Raw genomic sequence first — 24,177 nt, 5'->3', positions numbered from 1 at the left:
GATTTTCAAAAGATATACAAGGTATAAACAGATAGGTACAAAGAATAACATCATACATAGAAATTGTCATAACAGGCGCGCAATCAAAGGCTACTAGATAGCAGTCAGAGTAAAACAGCATGAATAGGTATATCTACTACAGTATGTTAAAAAAAAAAAATCAAATACGAACTGCAAACCAGTGTGGCTAACAAAGATATAGTAGAATACCTGAAATAACATATAGGCATACAAGAGTTTACTGATATGCGTATGTATGGGAATAGTTGTTTATCCTCCAGGATACAAGAAAAATGGTAGCCCTGGGCCCAGAGGGAACATACACCAGGGGCCACCTAGATATCTAGCCCTTTTTGATCTGGTGCTAGACACCCATTTGATTGTATGCCAAAGAAGACAGGTACTACTTCTTAGGGCACAGGTGTCGAACTCCAGGCCTGGAGGGCCAGTTCCATGCCAGTGTTTAGGGTGGACTGAGAAAGAGAGGAATGTGTTCTACCTGATGGACCACACCTTTCCTGATTCAGACCCATCAATTCATTTGAGCTGTGTCAAAAATGTGTGAGGACCTCGGCCCTCGAAGGACCGGTTGGATATCCCTGTCTTAGGGGATTCACAGATTCCTCTGCACTCCCATTCAGCAGATATGTGGTAGCCTACCCTATATTTTCTACTCCCCTTTACTTTGCTTATTTGTGGGTCCCTGATCAGAATCTCTTGTAATCAACTCATGTGTGTGTCCCATGTCCACATCTTAATTGATTCAATAAACGTTACGTTTTATATTTTGTCTATGGGGCATAATTGGAGAATTTGTTTTTCGCAAAGAAAATTCTTTCTGGGAAAATATCTTCTCTGGATCTTCCAGAGACTAGAACTTCTGTGTACCGGAACATCCAGAGTCCTAAATTATAAGTATTTGTTGTATTTATAAAGCATTAACATATTACGCAGCGCTGGACAATAAATACATACAATCATACAAAGGATGACAGATGTAACAAGGTTATACAACATAGGACAAAGTTAGGGCTCTTACACAGTGGGACGTTGCGTTGCAGGGGACGTTAAGGTCGCATAACGTTCCCCTAACCAGGGGCGTAACTAGGCCCCACCGGGCCCCCCTGCAGAATTTCAGAGTGGACCCACCCCCCCCCCTCCCCTGGGGCCCGCTCGTGGCCGTTTTGTGGGGGCTGGAGGGGTGGCAGCATGAGGGGAAAGCCTTGGCCACAGTCGGCGGGGAGAGGGGAAGTTCCCCCCCTCTCCCTCACCTCGGGGCTCTCCCCTCTGCGCTCCCCTCCAGCTAGTTACAGTGTGTGGGCAGCGGGCAGCGGCGGGCAGATACTTCCGTGCGTTCCATTGCAGACTTCTCGCTCTAGCGGCTAACATTACTTCCGGAAGTGACGTCAGCCGCTAGAGCGAGAAATCTGCAATGGAACGCACGGAAGAAGGTATGTATAACGTCCCCTATCATGCGCAGGGGCTGCAGGGCCTATTGTTATGCCACTGGCCTTAAAGAGACTCTGTAACAATTTTTTCAGCCTTAGTTCTTCTATCCTATGAGTTCCTATGCCTGTTCTAATGTGCTGGGGCTTACTGCAGCTCTTCCTAATTACACTGTCTCTGTAATAAATCAATGTATCTTTTCTCTGTCCTGTTTGTCGGGCTAAGGCTTTGATTGTGTAGAATGGGCAGGGCTGCTTGTGATTGGTAGAAGCGATACACACCCTCTGCAGGCCCCCTGCATACTCACACACTATGCTTAGCTGAGCCTATTAGAAGCTGGTTAGTTTGTTTGTAAACATTGCCTAAAACTGTTAATTACAAGCCAGGATTGCAGCAGAGAGTAGCAGAAACAGCACAGAGGGGCACAGGAGAAAATAAGGAATAGAATGGTATGCTTTTTAGTGTAAGAATATTAGAGTACAGATTCTCTAATGCAACGCATGGTGGTGCTAAAGGTGGACCCTACATAGAGCCACGTTATGCGGCTCTTGTTGCGCCGTTCTCGTTCGATAGAACCGGCAATGATTCATATGAATCATTGCTAGCAGGCAGAGAATGATTCATATGAATCATTGCTAGCAGGAAGAGAACTGGCATTGCAGTGCAGTGAATATTAATTAGCCATGTGGCTAGGCAAAATAGCGGACTCTCTCCTCCTCTTCTCCTGCACACATAAAACAACATTACTGAGCATGTGCAAACAATCTAACGCGGCTAAAACCGCGTATAAAGCACAGCATGCTGCACTTTCATAGAACGTGCAGCGTTACAATGTAACGCAACGTGGGCACTGTGAACAGCCCATTGATTTTTCATTACTGTGAGTTGTGCTGCGTTACAGGCTGCTCTAACATGCGCCTGTAACGTCCCACTGTGAAAGCAGCCTTATACAAGGCAATCAGGGTAGAAAATACATGATCATGTGATTTTGGGCTGATTAGGTAGGCACAGTAATACAAGTACAAGGCGGTCATAGAAAAGGAGCACCCAATTATGTAGAGTACACTAGGGAAGGGAGGACCCTTGCAAAGTCTTACAAATTTCTGTGGACCTGAACTTTCAGGGACCAAAACATCCAGAGACCAGAACTTCCCAGGACCTGAACTTCCAGGGGCCAGAACATCCAAGAACCAGAACATCCAGGGAAAACATCTTCCTTGATCTAGGACTTTCTGGGGCAAGAATTTACCTAGAACAGAACATCAAGAACTTCCTTGGACCAAAACATCTGGGGACTACAACTTCCATGGACCAGATCATCCAGGGACCAAAGCATAACTGGATTAGGACTTCCCTGGACTAGGACATTAAGTGGCCAGAATAACACAACCTGTAACCCTAAGTTTACTGAACCAGAACACCCAGGGACCAGAAGTTCCCTGAACGAGAAGCAGTAGCAACCAGACTTCAGAAGCAGTCCTGCCCATATAAGCCTCCATGTGTGCTGGAAGGAAAGGGTTACATTACAGGAGGAGATGTTCTGCTGTAATGTGGATAATGAGAGGGATATTATCTCTGGAATTTACTAAATTACACCCCCTCCTCCACTCCTAGTGGGGCACGCAGATCCCACATGACAAACTGCTAATAAATAAATAAATAAATAAACTGTACAGAATGGCAAGAGCTCATTTTGCAAGCAGCCACTGCTTTTTAAAATGGTCTGCAGGAAGCCTATCAGCAAATTTTAAAAAACAGCAAGGTGAGTCCAAATCTGCAGTACCAATTATTGCAAGGGCAGAACGGATTAGGACCCCGCCTCTTTTGCGCAACCCTGTTTATAAGTTTTGGGCATTTCACAGGTGAGTTAGCTCTAAAGTCAGATAATAGTGGTAGGAGGGGGGCATGGTGACTGCCTGCTTCTGCTGCCCGTGCTACCATGTAAATGTATTATTATGTGAAAGGAGATAGGGTCCGTTTCCACTACAGCGAATCTGCATGCGTTTTCTGCATGCAGCTTCGCACAAGCAATACAAGTGGATGGGCCTGTTTCCACTTGTCCGGAGTTCTGTACGGTTTGTCGTGCAGAAAAAATCTGCAGGCAGACCCATCAGAATTTGCACGCTGCACACATGCACGCGATTCGTCGGTAATGTAATTAATAGGAAAATCGCAAGCGTTTTAGTCTTGCGGTTTTCCATGCGTTTTCATTCGCGTTTTCATTTAAAAACACATGTCAATGCTTACCGGCATTGTCGTGGTTAAAATCGCATAGCGCAAACCGCAAGTTAAAATCCGCATACAAACGCGAACTAATCTGCAACCGCATGCGGATTCCTTCACGTGTTTTTTGAGACGGAATCGCGATGCAGTAGTGGAAACGGGCCCATAGTGTAATCCGTTCTGCCCTTGCAAATGTGGTACTGTAGATTTGGATGCACATTACTGTGCCTTTAAATTTGCTGATAGGCTTCCCTCATGAGACCAGACCATTTGTAAATGGTAGTTGCTGGGCGGAAATGAGCTCTTGCCATTCTGTTTGTTTTTTGAATGGTTGGGTAGAGCCGTATCATCCACAAAGCAAACCTAGGCAGTTGCCTAGGGCCTGAAGAGGGAATAGAGGCCTAGTTAATGCTTGACCCCACCAAATTTCACACAAAAAAAACCAAGTGGCCATCAAGGTACTTGCCTAGGGCCCCGTTTCACCATGATCCTTTTCTGGTTGTGGGGGGAAATTTTGTGGGTAATCTCCTTAAAGTGGAACTGTCGCGAAAATCTTAAAATTTAAAACACATACAATAAGAAGTACATTTCTTCCAGAATAAAATTGAGCCATAAATGACTTTTCTCCTATGTTGCTGTCACTTACAGTAGGTAGTAGAAATCTGACAGAAGTGACAGGGTTTGGGTTAGTGCATCTCTTCATGGGGGATTCTCAGCATGACCTTTATTTTTTATAAATACAGTGGGTTGCAAAAGTATTCGGCCTCCTTGAAGTTTTCCACATTTTGTCACATTACTGCCACAAACATGAATCAATTTTATTGGAATTCCACATGAAAGACCAACACAAAGTGGTGTACACATGAGAAGTGGAACGAAAATCATACATGATTCCAAACATTTTGTACAAATCAATAACTGCAAAGTGGGGTGTGCGTAATTATTCGGCCCCCTTTGTTCTGAGTGCAGTCAGTTGCCTATAGACATTGCCTGATGAGTGCTAATGACTAAATAGAGTGCACCTGTGTGTAATCTAATGTCAGTACAAATACAGCTGCTCTTTGAGGGCCTCAGAGGTTGTCTAAGAGAATATTGGGAGCAACAACACCGTGAAGTCCAAAGAACACACAAGACAGGTCAGGGATCAAGTTATTGAGACATTTAAAGCAGGCTTAAGCTACAAAAAGATTTCCAAAGCCTTGAATATTCCGCGGAGCACTGTTCAAGCGATCATTCAGAAATGGAAGGAGTATGGCACAACTGTAAACCTACCAAGACAAGGCCATCCACCTAAACTCACAGGCCGAGCAAGGAGATCGCTGATCAGAAATGCAGTCAAGAGGCCCATGGTGACTCTGGACGAGCTGCAGAGATCTACAGCTCAGGCGGGGGAATCTGTCCATAGGACAACTATTAGTCGTGCACTGCACAAAGTTGGCCTTTATGGAAGAGTGGCAAGAAGAAAGGCATTGTTAACAGAAAGCATAAGAAGTCCTGTTTGCAGTTTGCCACAAGCCATGTGGGGGACACAGCAACCATGTGGAAGTAGGCTCTCTGGTCAGATGAGACCAAAATGGAACTTTTTTGCCAAAATGCAAAACGCTATGTGTGGCGGAAAACTAACACTGCACATCACTCTGAACACACCATCCCCACTGTCAAATATGGTGGTGGCAGCATCATGCTCTGGGGGTGCATCTCTCCAGCAGGGACAGGGAAGCTGGTCAGAGTTGATGGGAAGATGGATGGAGCCTAATACAGGGCAAACTTGGAAGAAACCCTCTTGGAGACTGCAAAAGACTTGAGACTGGGGCGGAGGTTCACCATCCAGCAGGACAACGACCCTAAACATAAAGCCAGGGCAACAATGGAATGGTTTAAAACAAAACATATCTATGTGTTAAGGGGCCCATACACCTAACGATTTTCCCGCCGAAATACGGCCGTTTCGATCACAGTGATCGAAACGGCCGTGGACCAGGGGACTCGCGCCGGCGGAGCAGGTAATGTATGCAAGGGGGGGGGGGGGCAGCAGCAGCGGCAGCTCCACAGATTTTTTTAAGGGGCCCATACACCTAACGATTTTCCCGCCAAAATACAGCAGTTTCGATCACAGTGATCGAATTGGCTGTGAAATCGCCGCGCACACCGCTGACTGAACGATGGATTTCCATCCGGAATCCATTGTTCCCGTCAACTCCCGTCGATCCATCCGTGCGGAAGATGTTTCTCGGTCGGGAGTGCGCCGATAGCGGCGTTTAAATGCCCGACGACCGACGCAATACAGCGGGGATACATTACCTGCTCCGCCTGCGCGAGTCCCCTGGTCCACCGCTGTTTTCTCCGCCTGGTCCCAGCATCTTCTCCGCATCAGCTTCCGCATCCTGGCGTCCGGCATAACTGACTGTGTCACTGCAGTGACAGCGGAAGTACAAATAGAGGGCGCTCTATTTGAACTTCCGCTGTCACTGGAGTGACAGAAAGTTATACGCGGATGCCAGCCGGGAGCCGATGCGGAGAAGATGCCGGGACCAGGCGGAGAAGACAACGGTGGACCAGGGGACTCGTGCCGGTGGATCAGGTAATGTATGCAGGGGGGGCGGCAGCAGCGGCAGCTCCACAGATTGTGATCGGTTTTAGGCTGAAATCGATTCACAATCTGTTTGCAGTAAAGGTGGCCATATGATCCCTCTCTGATCAGATTCGATCAGAGAGGGATCTATCTTTTGGTCGAATCTGATGGCAAATCGACCAGTGTATGGCCACCTTTAGAATGGCCCAGTCAAAGTCCAGATCTAAATCCAATCGACAATCTGTGGCAAGATCTGAAAACTGCTGTTCCTAAACGCTGTCCATCTAATCTGACTGAGCTGGAGCTGTTTTGCAAAGAAGAATGGGCAAGGATTTCAGTCTCTAGATGTGCAAAGCTGGTAGAGACATACCCTAAAAGACTGGCAGCTGTAATTGCAGCAAAAGGTGGTTCTACAAAGTATTGACTCAGGGGGCCGAATAATTACGCACACCCCACTTTGCAGTTATTTATTTGTAAAAAATGTTTGGAATCATGTATGATTTTCGATCCACTTCTCATGTGTACACCACTTTGTATTGGTCTTTCACGTGGAACTCCAATAAAATTGATGCATGTTTGTGGCAGTAATGTGACAAAATGTGGAAAACTTCAAGGGGGGGGTGAATACTTTTGCAACCCACTGTACATTCCCTGAAACAGATTTTTACAAAGATGCTGGCCAGCCTCCCTGCTCGCTGCACACTTGTTTGGCAGTTGGACGGAGCAACTGCTATTCACTAAGTGCTTTTAAAAACAAAGAAAACCCCGAGAAACCCCCATGAGAAGATGGGCTAGTCCAAAATCTGTCTGTAATGTTAGATTTCTACTACTTACTGTAAGTGACAGCAACATAGGAGAAAATTAATTTATGGCTCATTTTACTCTTGAAGAAACGTACGTCTTATTTGTCTATGTTTACATGTACAGTATTTTAAATTTTAAGATTTTCGCGACAGAGGTCCTTTAAAGGACAACTGACGTGAGAAGAATATGGAGGCTGCCATATTTATTACCTTTTAAACAATACCAGTTGCCTGGCATCCTGCTGATCTATTTGGCTGCAGTAGTGTCTGAATCACACACCTGAAAGAAGATATCAGATATAATATCAGAAACACCTGATCTGCTGCATGCTTGCTCAGGGGCTATGGCTAAAAGTATTAGAGGCAGAGGATCAGCAGGGCTGCCAGGCAACTGGTATTGCTTAAGAGGAAATAAATATGGCAGCAGCCTCTATATTCCTCAGGGTAGGAACACACTAGGCAGAATCGCATACGCGGTTTCCACTATGTGCTATGGAAAACTCATATGCGATTCTGCCTAGTGTGTTCCTACCCTCAGTTGTCCTTTAACTGCTTGCCGACCGCGTCACGCCGATGGGCGTGGCCGCGGTGGCAGCCCCAGGACCGCCTAACGCCGATCAGCGTAAAGTCCTGGGGCTTCGTTTTGCTGGAGATCACGTGCACGCTGTGCTTGGTAGGCAGAGTTCAGTCTCCCAGCGGCGATCGCCACTCGCAGACTGTTAGAGGGCGAAACCGCCGTCTGTAAACATAGTACAACGCTGCGACCAGTGTCGGACTGGGAGCTGGGAAAGTTGAGGAAATCCACCTGCTGGCCAAGCAGCAGTAACATTGTGTTATCACTCCCAATAGAAACCTGCAGCAAGTCCTCACTGTGAGCAGCAACACATGATTACTGCTTCTTAGCCAGCAAGTGGATTTCTTCAGCTTGTCCACCTCCTAGTCCGACACTGGTGGTGAGCCTGGGGTGCCTGGCACCTGGGTGCAAGATTTTCTCTGGCGCCTATGGGAGTGGTTAAATTAACCGTGCCCAACCACATAACCACACCCATGTCCTGCCTAATCACACCCACACCTTCCACCTCTTTACGCATGCATGTGATACCCCATTCCTACCCCTCTTCCATGGGCTTGCTCCTGGCTGGCTTTGGCTGCCTGCTAGTCTCTGGACTGACTCAGGCTGAGAGGCTCTGCGAGTGCGACGCAGTCACACACTGCGTATTTATGGTTGCCTGCGGCCACCCTACTCTCGCTCGCTGTTGTCGGCTCCCCCCCCCCCCGCCAAGCCCAAGCGTGAGGTGGGCTGCCTGTATCTTTCCCATTGCACCGCGCAGCCTGCCAGTGTTGCCAACCTTTCACGTATTTTTTACTGACAAAAGATTATTTTTACTAATAAAATTTCCCCACTAAATGCACATAAGAGACAGCGTTTCACCAGTAAATGCACGTAATGACAGACAGCCTTTCATCAGTAAATGCACATAATGAGAGACAGCTTTTCCCCAGTAAATGCACATAATGAGAGACAGCTTTTCCCCAGTAAATACACATAATAAGAGGCAGCTTTTCACCAGTAAATGCACATAATAAGAGACAGCTTTTCACCAGTAAATGCACATAACAAGAGACCGCTTTTCACCAGTAAATGCACATAACAAGAGACCGCTTTTCACCAGTAAATGCACATAACAAGAGACCGCTTTTCACCAGTAAATGCACATAACAAGAGACAGCTTTTCCCCAGTAAATGCACATAATGAGAGACAGCTTTTCCCCAGTAAATGCACATAATAAGAGGCAGCTTTTCACCAGTAAATGCACATAACAAGAGACAGCTTTTCCCCAGTAAATGCACATAATGAGAGACAGCTTTTCCCCAGTAAATGCACATAATAAGAGGCAGCTTTTCACCAGTAAATGCACATAATAAGAGACAGCTTTTCACCAGTAAATGCACATAACAAGAGACCGCTTTTCACCAGTAAATGCACATAACAAGGGACCGCTTTTCACCAGCAAATGCACATAATAAGAGACAGCTTTTCACCAGCAAATGCACATAATAAGAGACAGCTTTTCACCAGCAAATGCACATAATAAGAGACAGTTTTTTACCAGCAAATGCACATAATGACAAACAGCCAGTGTCCCCAGTATATGTAGCCAGGGATATATGTTCCCAGTATATGTAGCCAGATGTATATGTCACCAATATATGTAGCCAGGGATATATGTGCCCAGTATATGTACCCAGTATATGTAGGCAGGGGTATATGTCCCAGTATATGTAGGCAGGTGTATATGTGCCCAGTATATGTAGCCAGGGGGTATATGTCCCAGTATATGTAGTCAGGGGGTCTAGGTCCCAGTATATGTAGCCAGGGGGTATATGTCCCAGTATATGTAGCCAGGTATAGGGACCCCGTTTAGGTAGTGAGTGACAGGAGCGAGCCCGCCGGCCCGCTCCCTCCCTCCCTCTAGCCGCCGCCGCTGCTGCCCCTTCCTCACCTGCAGCATCAGTCAGACCTCAGGATCAGCGGGCGACCCGACCAGAGCGGGCGCCGGACGCACCCGCTCTATATGCGGAAGTGATGTCACTTCCGCATATCAGTGCGGCGTGCTAGGTCCTAGCGCCCGCGCTATTGGGCGTCGCCTGATCGAGGTCTGCATCTGACGCGGCACCGGCGGCTAGAGGAAGGGAGCGGCGGCCAGAGGGGGTGAGCGGCGGCTGGGCGTCGCCTGTTGGGGACAGGCGCCTGGGTGCAATGCACCCACAGCACCCGCCCAGGCTCGGCCCTGGCTGTACTGAGGACAGCCGGCTGTCTCCCTGGGTGGCAAGACAGCGATCCACTGTCACAGGCTGAAGCCTATGACAGTCGATCGCTATGATTGGCTGGCTCTGAGATGGAGGGAGGGGGGAGTAAAAAAAAAAAGTAAAATTTAATAAAAAATAACATAAATATTTGTAAAAAAAAATATATATATATATCATTGGGGGGGCTGGTCGAACAGACCCCACCAACAGCGTGCCCTGTTGGTGGGGAGAAAAGGGGCGGGGGGAATCACTTGTGTGCTGTGTTGTGCGGCCTTGCAGCTTGGCCTTAAAGCTGCAGTGGCCTATTTTACTAAAAATGGCCTGGTCTTTAGGAGGCCTGTGGTCCTGAAGTGGTTAAAGGACTTACGATGCAAATCATGGAAAAAAAAGTTAGGTACCCTCCCTTTCCCTTTCCAGGGACGGAGCAAGACCAAGTTGCACCTGGGGCAAGGTCAGGTTTTGGCACCTTAAGGTCAGGTTTTGGCGCCTAAACTGCCCTGTCCCTTTCCATAGCTTTATTATGTTGTTGCAGGCTCCGTAGCAGACCCCGACCTCCCCAGGGTCACCCTATCTGATATAGATAAGGATCGCCGCTTTAAATTTAGCACTCGCATGACGTCTACGAGAGCGTTGGGAGGCTGGGAGCGATAACGCAGGGAAGACGGGGCTCTAGACCTGCACAGCAGGGATAGCAGCTATGTGAACTGCGCAGGTGCTAAATTTAAAGTTAAAGGGAGGGTGCGGGCTGTCTACCAGGAGGACTGCAGTATTAAAAAGGTACCTAACTTTTCTTTATGATTCGCATTGTAAGTCCTTTAAGCCCCGCACACAGCCTTGATTACAGTCGGATGGGCGACCGATAACGACCAGCTCTGATGATAAACCCATGTGTGTACAGCCGCCCTGACTGGCAACTGAGCGACGGCCCTCGGCCCTCCCACCACGTGTGGCCCACCCTCAGCCCACTTACCACCCTCAGCCCACTTCCCACCCTTCACCACCCCTGCATAGCAACAGAATGCGTCATCAGCTGTACAGATGACTCTGTGTCTGTGCAGTCTCAGCCCAGCGATGTCACCCGAGTCCCAACTCTTATCGGGCGACATCAATCAAGCATGTGTACGAGTCTCTAGTGGTGGAGGCAGTAGTCGGTAGTCCACTGAGTGGTGAGGGCACTTAGGAAAGCAGCTCCCTGTGCTACTACTACCCTCCACTGGGGTGAAACTTGCACCCCAAACATGCAACACCTTGAACTTTATAGAACAGCCCATCTGTAATGTTCACAGCGGTGTGTAGTGGTACGGTGTTCAGGCCACTTTGTCACACGGCTCACCGCACTGCAATGCACGACCTATGCGACGCCGACGTTCACATGCAGCCGGAGCGTCGCGGTGTAACAGGTTGCAGCATCATAACACACTGCAGTGTTTTACCACTAAATCTGTGTGTTAACAGTAAAAGTGAAGCATTCTTTTCATTGACTGTATGCTTCACTGTACCCGATGCCATACGAGAATAACATTCGGTGCAGCCCTCCCAATCTGTTGCGTTGCGTTCCGGCTGTCACAGGGAATGCAACGGCAACTGTGAATGTGGTCTAATAAGGGCCCTTTTACACTAAGATTGTGCTGCAATCGCATTTTTTTATTTTCATCGCTGCAAGCTGCATTCTGTCTGGTGTACAACACAATTGCGGTGCGTTTGTGATTTCCAAGGGGAGGGAAGAATTGGCAGCAAAATCATTTTGAAGTGATTAGTTTGCTATGATTACTATACTTTGTATAGGAGCACCAACGTAGCAAACATGCAGCAGGCCTGCGATTCAGGAAAAAATGAATCCCACTAGTGGAAAAACAGCATCACTATTTACATGTCAATTGCAGTGCAGTACCGATGCAACAAACGCGAGTAATCCGATTTTCGAATAGCAGCTAGTGGAAAAGGGCGCTTACAGGGGTTTAACAATAGACCCTGCAAGAGATGGAGCTGCAGGGGGGCCCAGAAGCCACAGGGGGCCGCGTGGAGGAGAAGATTCTTTTACCTGTCTTGAGAGACTGACAACTTAGGGCACGGAGAAAAAACTTTGTGCTCTCTGCACAATTGTTCTAATGACTGCATCTGCTCAGCCACTGATAAAGAATCATACAAAGTTTTGCAGACAAAGATTTGTAGACATTCCCTATTCAGTGTTCAGCAGGGTCTTGTGTACAGCGCTGCTCTACCCCCAGCCTTTCTGGGGGGGAGTGGGGCCCCATCCAAAGTTTCGCAGGGGGGCCCAGTGATTTCTAGTTATGCCCCCTTAGTTTGATTCCAGCCTTAGGAACCTTTCACACTGTACACTGTATTGTGATAACATCGCAGTGCAACATAGTGTAAGATTCGCATCACGCAATAGCATTGCCGTGTGACCACACAATACAATGAAAGTATGCCTCACTGCCAATGTAAAAGTGAGCGTTTCCCAGGAAACGCACTGCGACAATGGGTAGATTCATCAAACTGTGGTAAGCCTACCGCGCACAAGTTGTGGGGGATAAATTAGCTGGTGCACTCTATGCGCGGTCCTGGCAGAATAGCGTTTACTCTTTAGTTATGGCTGAGCCTTCTAAATGCTGCGAGATAGTGATGTAGCAGCAATATTTTTGCTAGTGTGGCCGCTACTATGTTAATTAGTGGCAAAGCGCAACCATGATCCTTCAATAGCAAGGCTGTTACTATGTTAATTTAATATAGCAGCTAGAGAAGTATCGCAGTCGCGCTAAGTCACTTTTGTGCGGCATTTAGAAGATTCAGCCGTAACTAAAGAGTGCAAGCTATGCTGCCAGGAGTGCGTATAGCCTGCTTGCTCTAATTTATCCCCCACTACTTGTGCGCGGTTGGCTTACCGCACTTTGATGAATCTACCTCGCAGTGTGAGAGGAACGTAGTGTGCGCCCAGCTCTGGTACACATGATGCAATTTTCCCATCATTTGATCATTTCCAACATGTCTGATTTGCTTCTGGACCACTTTTGCGAAAAAAGTAGGCAGTTAAAATCTGACAGAACTGACAGGTTTTGAGCTAGTCTATCTCCTCATGGGGGATTCTCAGGTTTTCTTTGTTTTCAACAGCATTTCCTAAACAGCAGTTTAACTGCCACAATAGTAAGTTAGGCCTGGTGCACACCAATCGTTTTTGGTTGCGTTTTCAAAACCGCTGCCGCCTGTGAAAACGCTTGGCTAATGTATCTCAATGGGATGGTGCACACCAGCGGTTTGAGGTTTTTAGCAAACTGCAAATGTGGCTCCTGCAGCATTTTTGCGGTTTACAGATGCGTTTCTGCCTCAATGTAAAGTATAGGGAAAGCTACAATAGATCAGAGCGGTTTTCCAGGCGTTTTTGTTACAGAAGCTGTTCAGTAACAGCTTTACTGTAACAATATATGAAATCTGCTACACAAAAATTCTCCAAAAAGTGCTAGGCATGTTTAGAAAACCTCTGTAAACATGCCTAGAATCGCTCTGAAAATCTCCTTCAAAAACATCTAGCGTTTTGCGGATCTGCTAGAGGTTTTTGGTGTGCACTTGGCCTTAGACTTTGCAACTGCTGTTCAGGAAATGCTGTTGAAAACAAAGAAAACCCTGAGAATCCCCCATGAGGAGATGGACTGGCACAAAACCTGTCGGTTCTGTCAGATTTTAACTGCCTACTTTTTTCCACGATAGTGGTCCTTTAAAAATAAGATTGAGTTTGTGTAGTACAGAACTCAAAAACGATCCCTTTTTGATCGGAAGCAGATTGGACACGTTGGGAAATATCAAACGGAAAAATTCCCATCGCTGGTTGCTCTGGCGGGAGAATAGTATGGCCTTGATTCACAATACTATACGCGGTAACCAAATTTATGTTGGAAAACTACTGCTATTAGCTTCTATTCACAATACATGTGCAGTAAAGAAATGTTTAACCAAAAATTATGGACAACGGTAATTACCGGTTTTCCCCCACATTCACAAAATGTTTTCCGAGTGTGAGAAAAAGGTTGGTAAACAAGGGCTTGATTCATCAAGTTGCGCTGCTAATGTAGCAATGCGCTACTGTATTAATTTACATAACAATGTAAATTAACACAGTAGCGGCCACGAGTGAAGTATCGCGTTAGTCATAATTCACTCAAGCAGGGCCACCCACAGTTAATATTATGCGCATTGCTAAGAAAGTGCGTAACTAAAGCTACGTACACACATACGACAACGATTGTTCGTTGTGAACGACAAACAAACTTTTAATTGACGAAAGAACGACCTAAGTAAAGTTAGATTTTAAAGGTGTGTAACGATCTGATGGAACGTTACATCACGTAAAGCAGCTATTGCGCTTGCGCATAAAAATGTAAAGTTCCATGGAGAAATAGCGAAATGCGCATGTCAAGCCTAGTATGAATGACCGTTTCCAACGATGTACTACTTTTGCAAACGATCGTCGTTGGAAAAAATCCGTCAAGCTAGAGCATTCATTTTTAACGATCTAGCGCGTCCATCATTAGACTCAATGGTCGTTGGCTGCTTTTTTTTAAACGATCGTCGTTTGAAATGATCGGGGAACGATCGTTTCAAACGACTATAGTCGCATGTGTGTACACACCATAAGGAAGGCGCTCTCCTTACATGGTAGCAAGCGCTGTTATGTAAAGCATGCATAACGCGCACTACAGAACATTAAGCTGCGCTAAGTGAAGTGTGGAATAAGTGCTGAAAATATTTGCAGCTCAAAAGGCGCTAGACTACATGCAATTGGATGTGAAATGAGACATAGCTCCTGGTACTTACCAACGATGAAAAATCGATAATTAGCAATGAAACAATGCGCTCTTTTTTCATTAAGAATTAAATTTTTTGTGGAACTTACCTTTAAAATAACAAATTTTTACCGACATGTGACCGCACTTTTTTTACCACACTTTTCCTGCAAAGGGTAATTTTAAGGCTCGTTTCACACCAGAAACCAGCGTCATCGATGTGGTGCGTCGCGCCCGATGCACCACATCGCACCGTCAAAAACAGGTCTACAGGGAACACCACGCAATAGCCACTGGCCAAGCAGGAAGTGACATGCATGTGATGCGCGCTTGCCGTCACTTCCTGCTTCGCGTATGCCAAAGTGTATTCTTTAAATTAAATTTATTGTTTTAAATTTATTGTTTAGCAGGTTTTAGAAGAGGTCGTGGCACTCGCGATCATATTGCGAATCTTCGATGGATCTTGGAGAAATCCCATGAATATCAGAAGAATGTCTATATGTGCTTTATCGATTATAAAAAAGCCTTTGATTGTGTCGAACACGATAAGCTGGGAAAGCCTTAGGCGAACTGGGTGTGCCAAATCATCTGGTTAAGCGGATGAGATCACTATATGACGGCCAAGAAGCCACAGTGTGAACACCCTATGGAGAAGATACTGATTGGTTAAAAATTGGTAAAGGTGTGAGGCAAGGTTGTATCCTATCCCCCTTCCTGTTCAATCTTTACACCAAAGTGACCGTGACAAATTGGATCTTGAGGAAGCAGAAATTGGCGTGAAAATTGGTGGACGGAACATCAATAACCTTTGGTATGCTAATGACACGACTCTTCTCTCAGAAATGGCGGATGGCATGCAGCATCTGATTAATCGAATCAAAGCTGAAAGTGCAAAGTTCGGCCTCCTCCTGAATATCAAAAAGACCAAGATCATGACAACAGTAGATGATGGCAAGATCAAGATAGCAGTTGACAATGAAAAGATTGAGTGCGTGCAGAAAATCACCTTCCTCGGCTCTCAGATCGATCGAAATGGTGGTTGTAGTCATGAAATAAAACGTTGGATAACCCTCGGCAGAAATGCAATGGTTAGCATGAACCAAGTATGGAAAAGCAAAGACCTTAGCATTACGACTAATTGTAGACTGGTTCATGCCATCGTTTTCCCCATAACCATGTATGGCTGCGAAAATGGACCCTAAGAAAAGCAGATAGAAGAAAAATTGACTCCTTTGAGTTGTGGTGCTGGCGACGGTTGCTTCGCATTCCATGGACAGCAAGGATGACGAACAAAGAAGTATTGGAACGTATAAGACTAGACATATCACTGGAAGGCAATATCACCAGACTCAGACTCACATATTTCAGCCATGTGATGCAATCAAATTCCTTAGAGAAAGACCTAATGCTAGGACTGATCAGTGGCGACAAGGCCGCCAGAGAACGCGTTGTCTTGACACCATCAAAGCAGACACAGGATTGAGGTTAAGGCAACTGGCAGAAATGGTACAAGATCGGACAGCATGGAGACAGCTAACCCATAGAATCACCAAGAGTTGGATACGACTGAATGGATAACTTCTTCAACATCATCATTGTTTAAATACATTACTGCACATGCACACACCGCAACGTCGCATCTGGAATTTTTTAAACATCCACGCGTCGCCAGAAACTAACATGACTTCCGGGCCAACGCTGATTGCTGCAACTCGCCGCAGCGTTAACATAGTTCTTGACCTGCATCATGAAGGCATCGAAAACATCACTTCCGTGTGCTGTAACGTCGTAGTATGAAAGTCTCCATAGACTTTCATTGCACGGCAGTGGGGTGCGGTAAACATAACACAACGCCTCGGTGTGAAAGGACACTAAGGTGGAAAACGTTGTGAATGTGGACATGGTCATACTTCAGTTGGTAATTTTCTGACGCTTCACTACCGCATACTCATTATGAATAGAAGCCAATGTAAATTACCGTTTTTTTCCATGTTATGGAGTACGAGTAAAGGTCAGTAAAATAGTGCGGTAACATGGTGGTAATAGTAAAAAAAGTTTAATAACACTTGGTAAATATACAGAATAGGTACGTAAAATATTGTTTTCTGTTCCAAAGTCCAGCACACACACCTCAAAAGGCTCAGACTACATGGATTTGGATGTAAAGTGAAAAATAGCTCCAGGGACTTACAGGTGATAAAAAAAATGGTAATTAAGGATGAAACAATGCACTTTTTTCATCTTTTTTTACGGACATGTTACCATGCTTTTATCACTTTTTTCTGCATTTTTTCTGCAAACAGTAATTTCAAGCTGTGTGCATGCTTGGCAGTGTGTGAAAGGTCATGTTTTCTGTCGTGTGCGTTTTACGTGTTTTTTTTTGTGTGTTTGCGTTTTCCTCCTGCACATGCGTTTTTTGTGCGTTTTGTATGCGTTTTTAATGCTTTTTTTCATATGCATTTTATGCAAATCACTAGGAAGTCAACAGGAAGCTTAAATACATCAGAAAACATAGTTGTTTAAAAAAAAAAAACGCATATAAAAACATGCAAAACGCATACAAAACGCAATACATTGCGTCACCATACATAACATAACATGAGAGGCTGCATTTTATGTCATGTTTTCATTTTATGTTGTGTGTGTTTTTGGTGCGTTAGCGATTTTTTACAGCAGATGCATTTTACAAGCGTTTTGCATGCGTTTTAATGCATTTGCGCTTCACCTATACAAAACACATATGCGTTTTGGATGCATTTTTCATGCGTTTTTATATTTCCATTTATGTAATTCACTAGGAAGACCACAGGAAGTGGAAATACATCCCAAAAAATGTTTTGGGGGGTAAAAATGCATATAAAAACGCATGTAAAACGCATACCATTGACTTTCATTTTGCGCGTTTTTGATGCGTTTTTAAATTATTATACAATCTGCGTTTTCAATTATGCGTTTTTCCTGTGGCCCATAGACTTCCATTAGTGGCAAAAACACAGTGTTTCCCGCAACGCTGGCGTTTCTGCTATGTGTGCACCTGTTTTCTATGCATTTTTTGAAAAATATGCAACAAAAGTAGCGCTTTAAAAATGCTTATTAAAAAACGCATACACATGCATATTTTCATGCGTCCCATTGACTTCATTATATGCATTAACGATGCGTTTTACACAATGCTAGCGTTTCTGCTTAGTGTGTTCCCTGCCTCAGGAGGAATTTTGAACATGGAAGTAATTTTGTTCACAAAAGCATAACTCATTGACAATGGAGGTCATAGTAATTTCAAGGTGTAACTAGTTTGCCTGAAGTACTAGCATCTGATTGACTCTCTGTAGTAGTGAGTTGTATAATGAGGGGGGGTCACACACATCCATTGTTCTGGTCTCAGGAGCTGGCACTCAGCCTCCCCTCCCCCTCCGGTGATGAGGATGACAGTGAGAGGGTTTCAGTGAAACTCTCCCCCCAGGTGAGGACACTTCCTGCCTTGTGCCTCCTCTCCACCTGACTGCACTCTCGTCGTGACGTCACTAGGAGCAGTATATAACCCCAGCAGGGGGAGAGGTGGCAGGTGTGAGTCAGTCCTGGTCTGATCAGTGTGCAGGTAAGATGTTCTGGAGAGGCAGGAGCTGGGGGTGGCTGCTGGTGGGACTGGATTCCTATTGTCCTGGAAGATGTTATAACTGCTGGTGTGAGGGGGTCCACAGGCTGAGGTTGAATGAGTATGTATGTATTTAGATGCTGAGTTGTGCTTGAGTCTTCTGGTGAAGCTGTATTTCTGTGCTGTGCTTATGGGGGTAGTATAAAGTTTGGGGTGGAGAGGGATCTCTGAAAGCAGACGCTCTGAGTTGATCAGTTGTAGATTTCAGCAGGTGTGAAATGAGTGTGGCGATCTCCCCTCCCGATCAGACATCTGATCTTTCAGCGATCACGTCTGCTCTCCCTCTCCTCATTCCTCGCCCTGGGGGTTCTGTGACTGGAGGGCACGGCATCACACAAGACCTCCTTTATTTTTCCCTGGGGGATGGGGGGCATGGGTGGATGGCAATTAGCTCTGAGGTCTGTCTTGGACAATAAGTCTTCAGTCTACCCTGGGAGATGCACTTCTCCCATTACTGATCTGCAGGACATCGTTGATGGTGGCTTTTTGAGGTTTCTGTCATGTTGTACTGGGATCTGCATGTGGCTGCACAGGGTTGGGTAGGTTGTAGTATTTGGTTGGTGTGACATTTGGATGGGGAGTGGACCTTGTGGTATCTGTAGGTGGGTGTGTCAGTCGGGAGTAGTATTGGTTTTGAGATTGAGACTTGGTTGTAGGTGATCAACCAGGATCTGGTATGGTCTTCCCCTCCCCAAACATGGTGGTGTCCTGATTACTTGCTGTTGGTAACATCTAGGAGCCTTCACCTGCAGCTCACCATTCACTAGGGGTATCTTTTTGGGGGAGTGGGAACATGAGGGTTTGCATTTTCTGCCTTCCTTTAGGTTTGCTAACTAGGTGATTCTTCAAGCATGCCTTCATTGTACTGTGTGCTCTGCTGTGTATAGTTGCTCTGCATGTGTCTGTGAAAGATGCAAGGGTTTATTTTATTTTTTGGGGGGGATTGAATGCATGGTACATTGGTGAGGGTTTTGAAATGCATGCTGTAATGGTGCCCATACATGGTACAATTTTTTTTTCATCCAATCTTACCATTTCTATGTAATAAAAGGGAACTGCCTACATTACCCTTTCAGTATATTCACTCACTTAACCTTTATACTACATAGAAATGGTGAGAATGGATGATGTCCACGACTTACACATTTCTGGAGTTTATACAAAGTTGCCTTCATGTACAAAATACACTGTACTATTTTTGTTACAGTATTATATAAACTGGTGTAAGGAGTTAAAAACAAAAGCACATAGACACAACTTCAAGCAAACACCATGATACTAGATATCCAAATCCAGACTTGTGAAGTTCTAGTTCATTCAAGGAACCTGCATGTAAGGATGGGACTGCCTGTAAAGCCCCTTTTCACTACAGGTGATTGCGATCAGCAATTGCAAAACACTAGATTTTTTTGAATCACTAGGGTTGCTACTTTAACATTGGAATTGCAGTTGTTTTCCACTATGACTTGCATGTTTGCAAAGCGCAATCACTATCTGGAGCGCTTTTGCATTGCATAAATTGATAGATTGCAATCACTGGAGTTTGATTTGCTACTGGATAAGGGTCCTAACTGGAGACAATCTGGAGAGAACTCCCTGATCACCCAGGAGGTTCCAGCTGATGTAGATGCATCTACAAGCTTCAGTTGTGAAGGGCAAGGTCTGTAGCTAGTTTGAGATGAAAATTGTTCGGTAAATTACAGAACTTCTGTCCAATTGATTATTTCTGACCTGTTTAATCTGTTTGCTATAGAAAGTTTATCAGAATCTAGTGTAACGTGGACATGTACACACAATACAACTTTCTGTCAGGCTTACCAGTATATCAGACATGAAGTTGCATAGACTTTCACCCAATTTGCAGCCTCTTCCATACAGAGAAATTGAGCTGATCCAGGATTCTGTAAATTCTTCATGCAAACCTATGCAACTTGAAAATGGATCTACTTTCAAGCTGCGCACATTTGCATGCAAAATTGTGTAATCCTGCATCAACTTTGAACAATGTGCATCTCACTGACTGGGCAAAAAGCTACATGCACAATGAGGCCTGGAATCCACTACAAGTTGCACTCGCTAGCATTTTGTAAGCTATTTCACAAACACTTTTCCACCAATTTTGGTAGAAATTTTAAACTGCATGCTTTCTGCCAGCAATTGTGATGGCTATTTGCAATTGGAGATTTTAATTCTGATTTGGTCCTTTAAAAATGTTTTTGCAGTAATTTAAAATCCTACCCAAATCACTGAAGCAATTCATGAGTGATTTGCAAGCACCTAAATACTTTGGACCGCAAATGCTCCCAAAATGCTGCATGTCTTGCGATTTGCTAATCTGTCGCTATTGTGGAATTTGTTTACATTGGCAGAGCACTTGGGGAAATTGCTAGTGAATTAAAGCAATCCCTTAATGCTCAAAGCACTCTAGTGGGTTCCAGCCTTTACAGATTGAAATGACTGAGCCACCTTTCAAAATGTACGACATGGAACAATGGGACCTATTTAAAATGGACAAACTTTTTGCTAGATCAGGGACTGTAGACTTTGGACAGATCCTCTTATGCTGGATACACACGGTGCGTTCGTGCACTCGATTTTCCCATCGATTCCCGTCGATTCGTTTATTTCCAACATGTCCGATTTGGATTTCGATGGATCGTTAGGTCGATTCGCATGCAAAGTATGCCGAATCGACCTAACGATCCATCGAAATCCAAATCGGACATGTTGGAAATAAACGAATCGACGGGAAAATCGAGTGCACGAACGCACCGTGTGTATCCAGCATTAAAATGAGGTCTGTCTGTGCACACTATGGATTCTGATAAGATCCATCGCTGGTAGTTCATGCACATGGGTTGGATCCATTAACCCATCTGTTTTGTTTACTACATGCTATCTGAACAATGCATTATTTTGGGCCTTTTCTGATCCCGGAGTACTATGCTCTACAATTTGTACAAGGTGGTAGACCACTCTATGGACATGAGAAGTTTACCTGGTGTACCAAAATCAGCAGAAATCCTGTCTACTAAATATACTGCTAGCCTTGTACTGGGTGTAGTAGACCAGGACAAGACAAATAATAAAAAAAGTAATCACTTTTCTCCTGGTGGGCTCAAAGTGCTCAAGCTGCAGCCACTAGGGGTGCACTCAGTAGACAGTAGCAGTGTTAGCAGTCTAGCCCAAGGATTCCTTACTGAATAGATGCTGGCTTGCTTACTAATTAAGAGCTGCATTTCAAACCTGGGTCTCCTGTGTTAGAAGCAGAGCCCTTAGCCACTACAGGAACCTTGTGTACAACTGCTGCTACCTATATGAAAAATCATTTAATTTTCTCTTTTCCATCTCTTCCAGTATCCAACTACTATGGCTTCCACTGGTCTCCAGCTGCTTGGCATGGTCCTGGCCCTGATTGGATGGGTGGGATCTATTGTCACTTGTGCCCTGCCCATGTGGAAGGTGACAGCCTTCATTGGAAATAACATTGTGGTGGCCCAGATCATCTGGGAAGGACTTTGGATGAATTGCATCGTTCAGAGCACTGGCCAAATGCAGTGCAAAGTCTATGACTCTATGCTGGCACTGCCCCAAGATCTTCAGGCTGCCCGAGCCCTGACAGTCATCTGCATCCTGGTGGCCATCCTTGCATTGCTTATTGGTATCATTGGAGCCAAATGCACCAACTGTGTGGAAGAGGAAAACACAAAGGCCAGGGTCACCATGGTGGCTGGTGTGATATTCCTGGTGGCCGGTGTTCTCCTGCTCATTCCTGTATGCTGGTCTGCCAATACAATCATCCGTGACTTCTACAACCCACTAGTGGTGGAGGCCCAGAAGAGGGAGTTGGGGGCATCTCTCTACATTGGATGGGCTTCAGCTGCATTGATGATACTGGGTGGAGGCCTCTTATGCTGCTCATGTCCCAAGAAAACAGAAGTGGCTTATAGCGCACGCTACACAGCTGCCACCTCCCAGGCCCGCAGTGACTATCCCAACAAGAACTATGTGTAAGGACTGAGACAATGGCACTATAATGGGCTTAACTGGAAAGGGGTCCCTGTATGGCCTGAACATATGAACTCTGGGGTGGGGATAAGTTGGGAAGTTTTGTATTAAAATTTTTATGGTTTCTTAATGCTGAATAAAATATTCTTTTGTAGATTATAAATGTCTTGGCTAATTTTGTACTTCTTTTTTTTTTTTTTTTTTTTGTAACTGGTGATAAAATTAAGGCTAACTAGTTACGCAAAGAACACAAAACTTGAGCAAGGTGTACACATTGCAGAGCAAGGTGTACACATTGCAGAAACTCAGGTTGTGGAAAACTTTTTGCCACTAATGGAAGTTCATGGGCTGCAGGAAACGCATGGATTTTCAAACCTGCGGTTTAAAAAAAAAAACCGCTGGTTTTGTTGCATATAAGTCAATGGTATGCATTTTCTATGAGTCTTTGAAAAATTGTTTTATGATGCATTTCCTGTTTTTCCTAGTAACTTGCATATGCATTAAACACACACAGCCTTTCATGCTATGTTGTAGGCAGTAGGCACCTAGCCTGAGGCTTTTTAGCAGACTGTCCAAATGGTAGCTTTTCCTTCACTTATAGCACTATCTAAATTAAGATGTACTTGGCTAGTTTGCTGGCATGCTTTTGATCTTGCCATCAAGCTGCTCCTGTGGACAAATCATTCCAGCCCCCAGCCTGCCTAACAACTCTACAAAAGAGAGGAGAGGAAGGAAACCCTGTGTCCAATTCCTTATCTAAGTATTGCTGGAGACTAGACCTTGTATTTTAGTTATGAACCAGGTCTATTCCTGATTAATACTTCCTGTTTGACATACAAGCTCTAGTTTATTGGCCAACTTAAAAGAAACTAATCTTTCAGCTTGTAAGCCTTCTTCACTCTATTCCTATTTACATACAATTGGGAGGTAGGCTTTTTTGTGTGCTGCTGAATCCTGGCATGTTAACTGTTACTGAGCAAGGGATGGGGGCACTGGGGTGAAGGAGTGTAGCACTACCCATGTAACCCAACTACACAAGGCAGAATAACACCTCCAGCATACTATGTAGTTTATTTATTGGTTTTGTATAGCACCAAAAAAAGTATTGCATATCACTGGACAAAGGTTACAGACAATGATGGGGGTGACAGAAAACACACTACAGGTAATATAAGGCACACAAAATGCCAGATCATACACCTGAGTAGTCTCAATAATAAAAGTTCATGTAACTGTGAGCAGGATGCATGATCAAGTAGAATACACCAGTAGGGAGGGACCTGACAAAGGCTTACATTCAAGAGGGGGGGGGGGGGGGGGGGGGGGGCTGACTTGAGATTACATGATGGTCTATCAAACTGATATCAAGCAGAAGTTACCTTTGGTGTTGCATTGCTGGTGAGTCCTGGTATTTTTTTTGTGTGCTTTTTTTTTTTTTTTTTTTTTATTTTAAAGTGCACCCAGCTGACATGTCACCCAGAGGCTTTTCTGATAGACAGGGAAAATGTCTAAATCAGGAAGGCCTGGACTGAGTGGATTAGGATATTAAAGGGGTTCTTTGGGGGTTATAAAAACAAAACACATGGGGCTTCTACCAGCCCCTGCAGAAACCCTGTACCCACGGTGGTACTTAAGGATCCTCCAGACCCCTGCCACAGCTCACTTTCAGTTCCACAGACTTGCAAAGCAGCTGTGTCCTCCCTCCCACTCATATCACCAGGAGCATCATGCACACTACATGGTTTTCACATATTGCACATGATGCTACCAGCAACAGGAGCAAGGCAGTGGCTGCTAGTCAGCAAAACTAAAGTGAGCTGCAGTGGGCACTGGAGGATCCTTGAGTACCAGTAGGGTCAGGGGGCTGGTTTCCTTTCTTC

The 24,177-nt window shown here is 45.1% G+C and overlaps 1 protein-coding gene across 1 annotated transcript; it reads left to right on the top strand.

Annotated features, from left to right (window-relative positions):
- The first annotated feature begins 18,211 nt into the window (after positions 1-18,211).
- LOC137525555 (claudin-4-like) lies at positions 18,212-22,425 on the top strand. The gene is made up of 2 exons (XM_068246686.1): positions 18,212-18,232; positions 21,647-22,425. The coding sequence occupies exon 2, from the start codon at positions 21,659-21,661 to the stop codon at positions 22,301-22,303; it is 645 nt and encodes a 214-aa protein (XP_068102787.1). The 5' UTR covers positions 18,212-18,232; positions 21,647-21,658; the 3' UTR covers positions 22,304-22,425.
- The last annotated feature ends 1,752 nt before the right edge of the window (positions 22,426-24,177 follow it).

Source organism: Hyperolius riggenbachi, chromosome 7 (assembly GCF_040937935.1).
Source record: "Hyperolius riggenbachi isolate aHypRig1 chromosome 7, aHypRig1.pri, whole genome shotgun sequence".
NCBI lineage: Eukaryota > Metazoa > Chordata > Amphibia > Anura > Hyperoliidae > Hyperolius > Hyperolius riggenbachi.
This window is presented reverse-complemented; position numbering and strand designations above follow the sequence as displayed.

Bases quoted from the DNA above. Each gene is read 5' to 3' on its own strand.
- LOC137525555 (XM_068246686.1), top strand. From the start codon at position 21,659: ATGGCTTCCACTGGTCTCCAGCTGCTTGGCATGGTCCTGGCCCTGATT.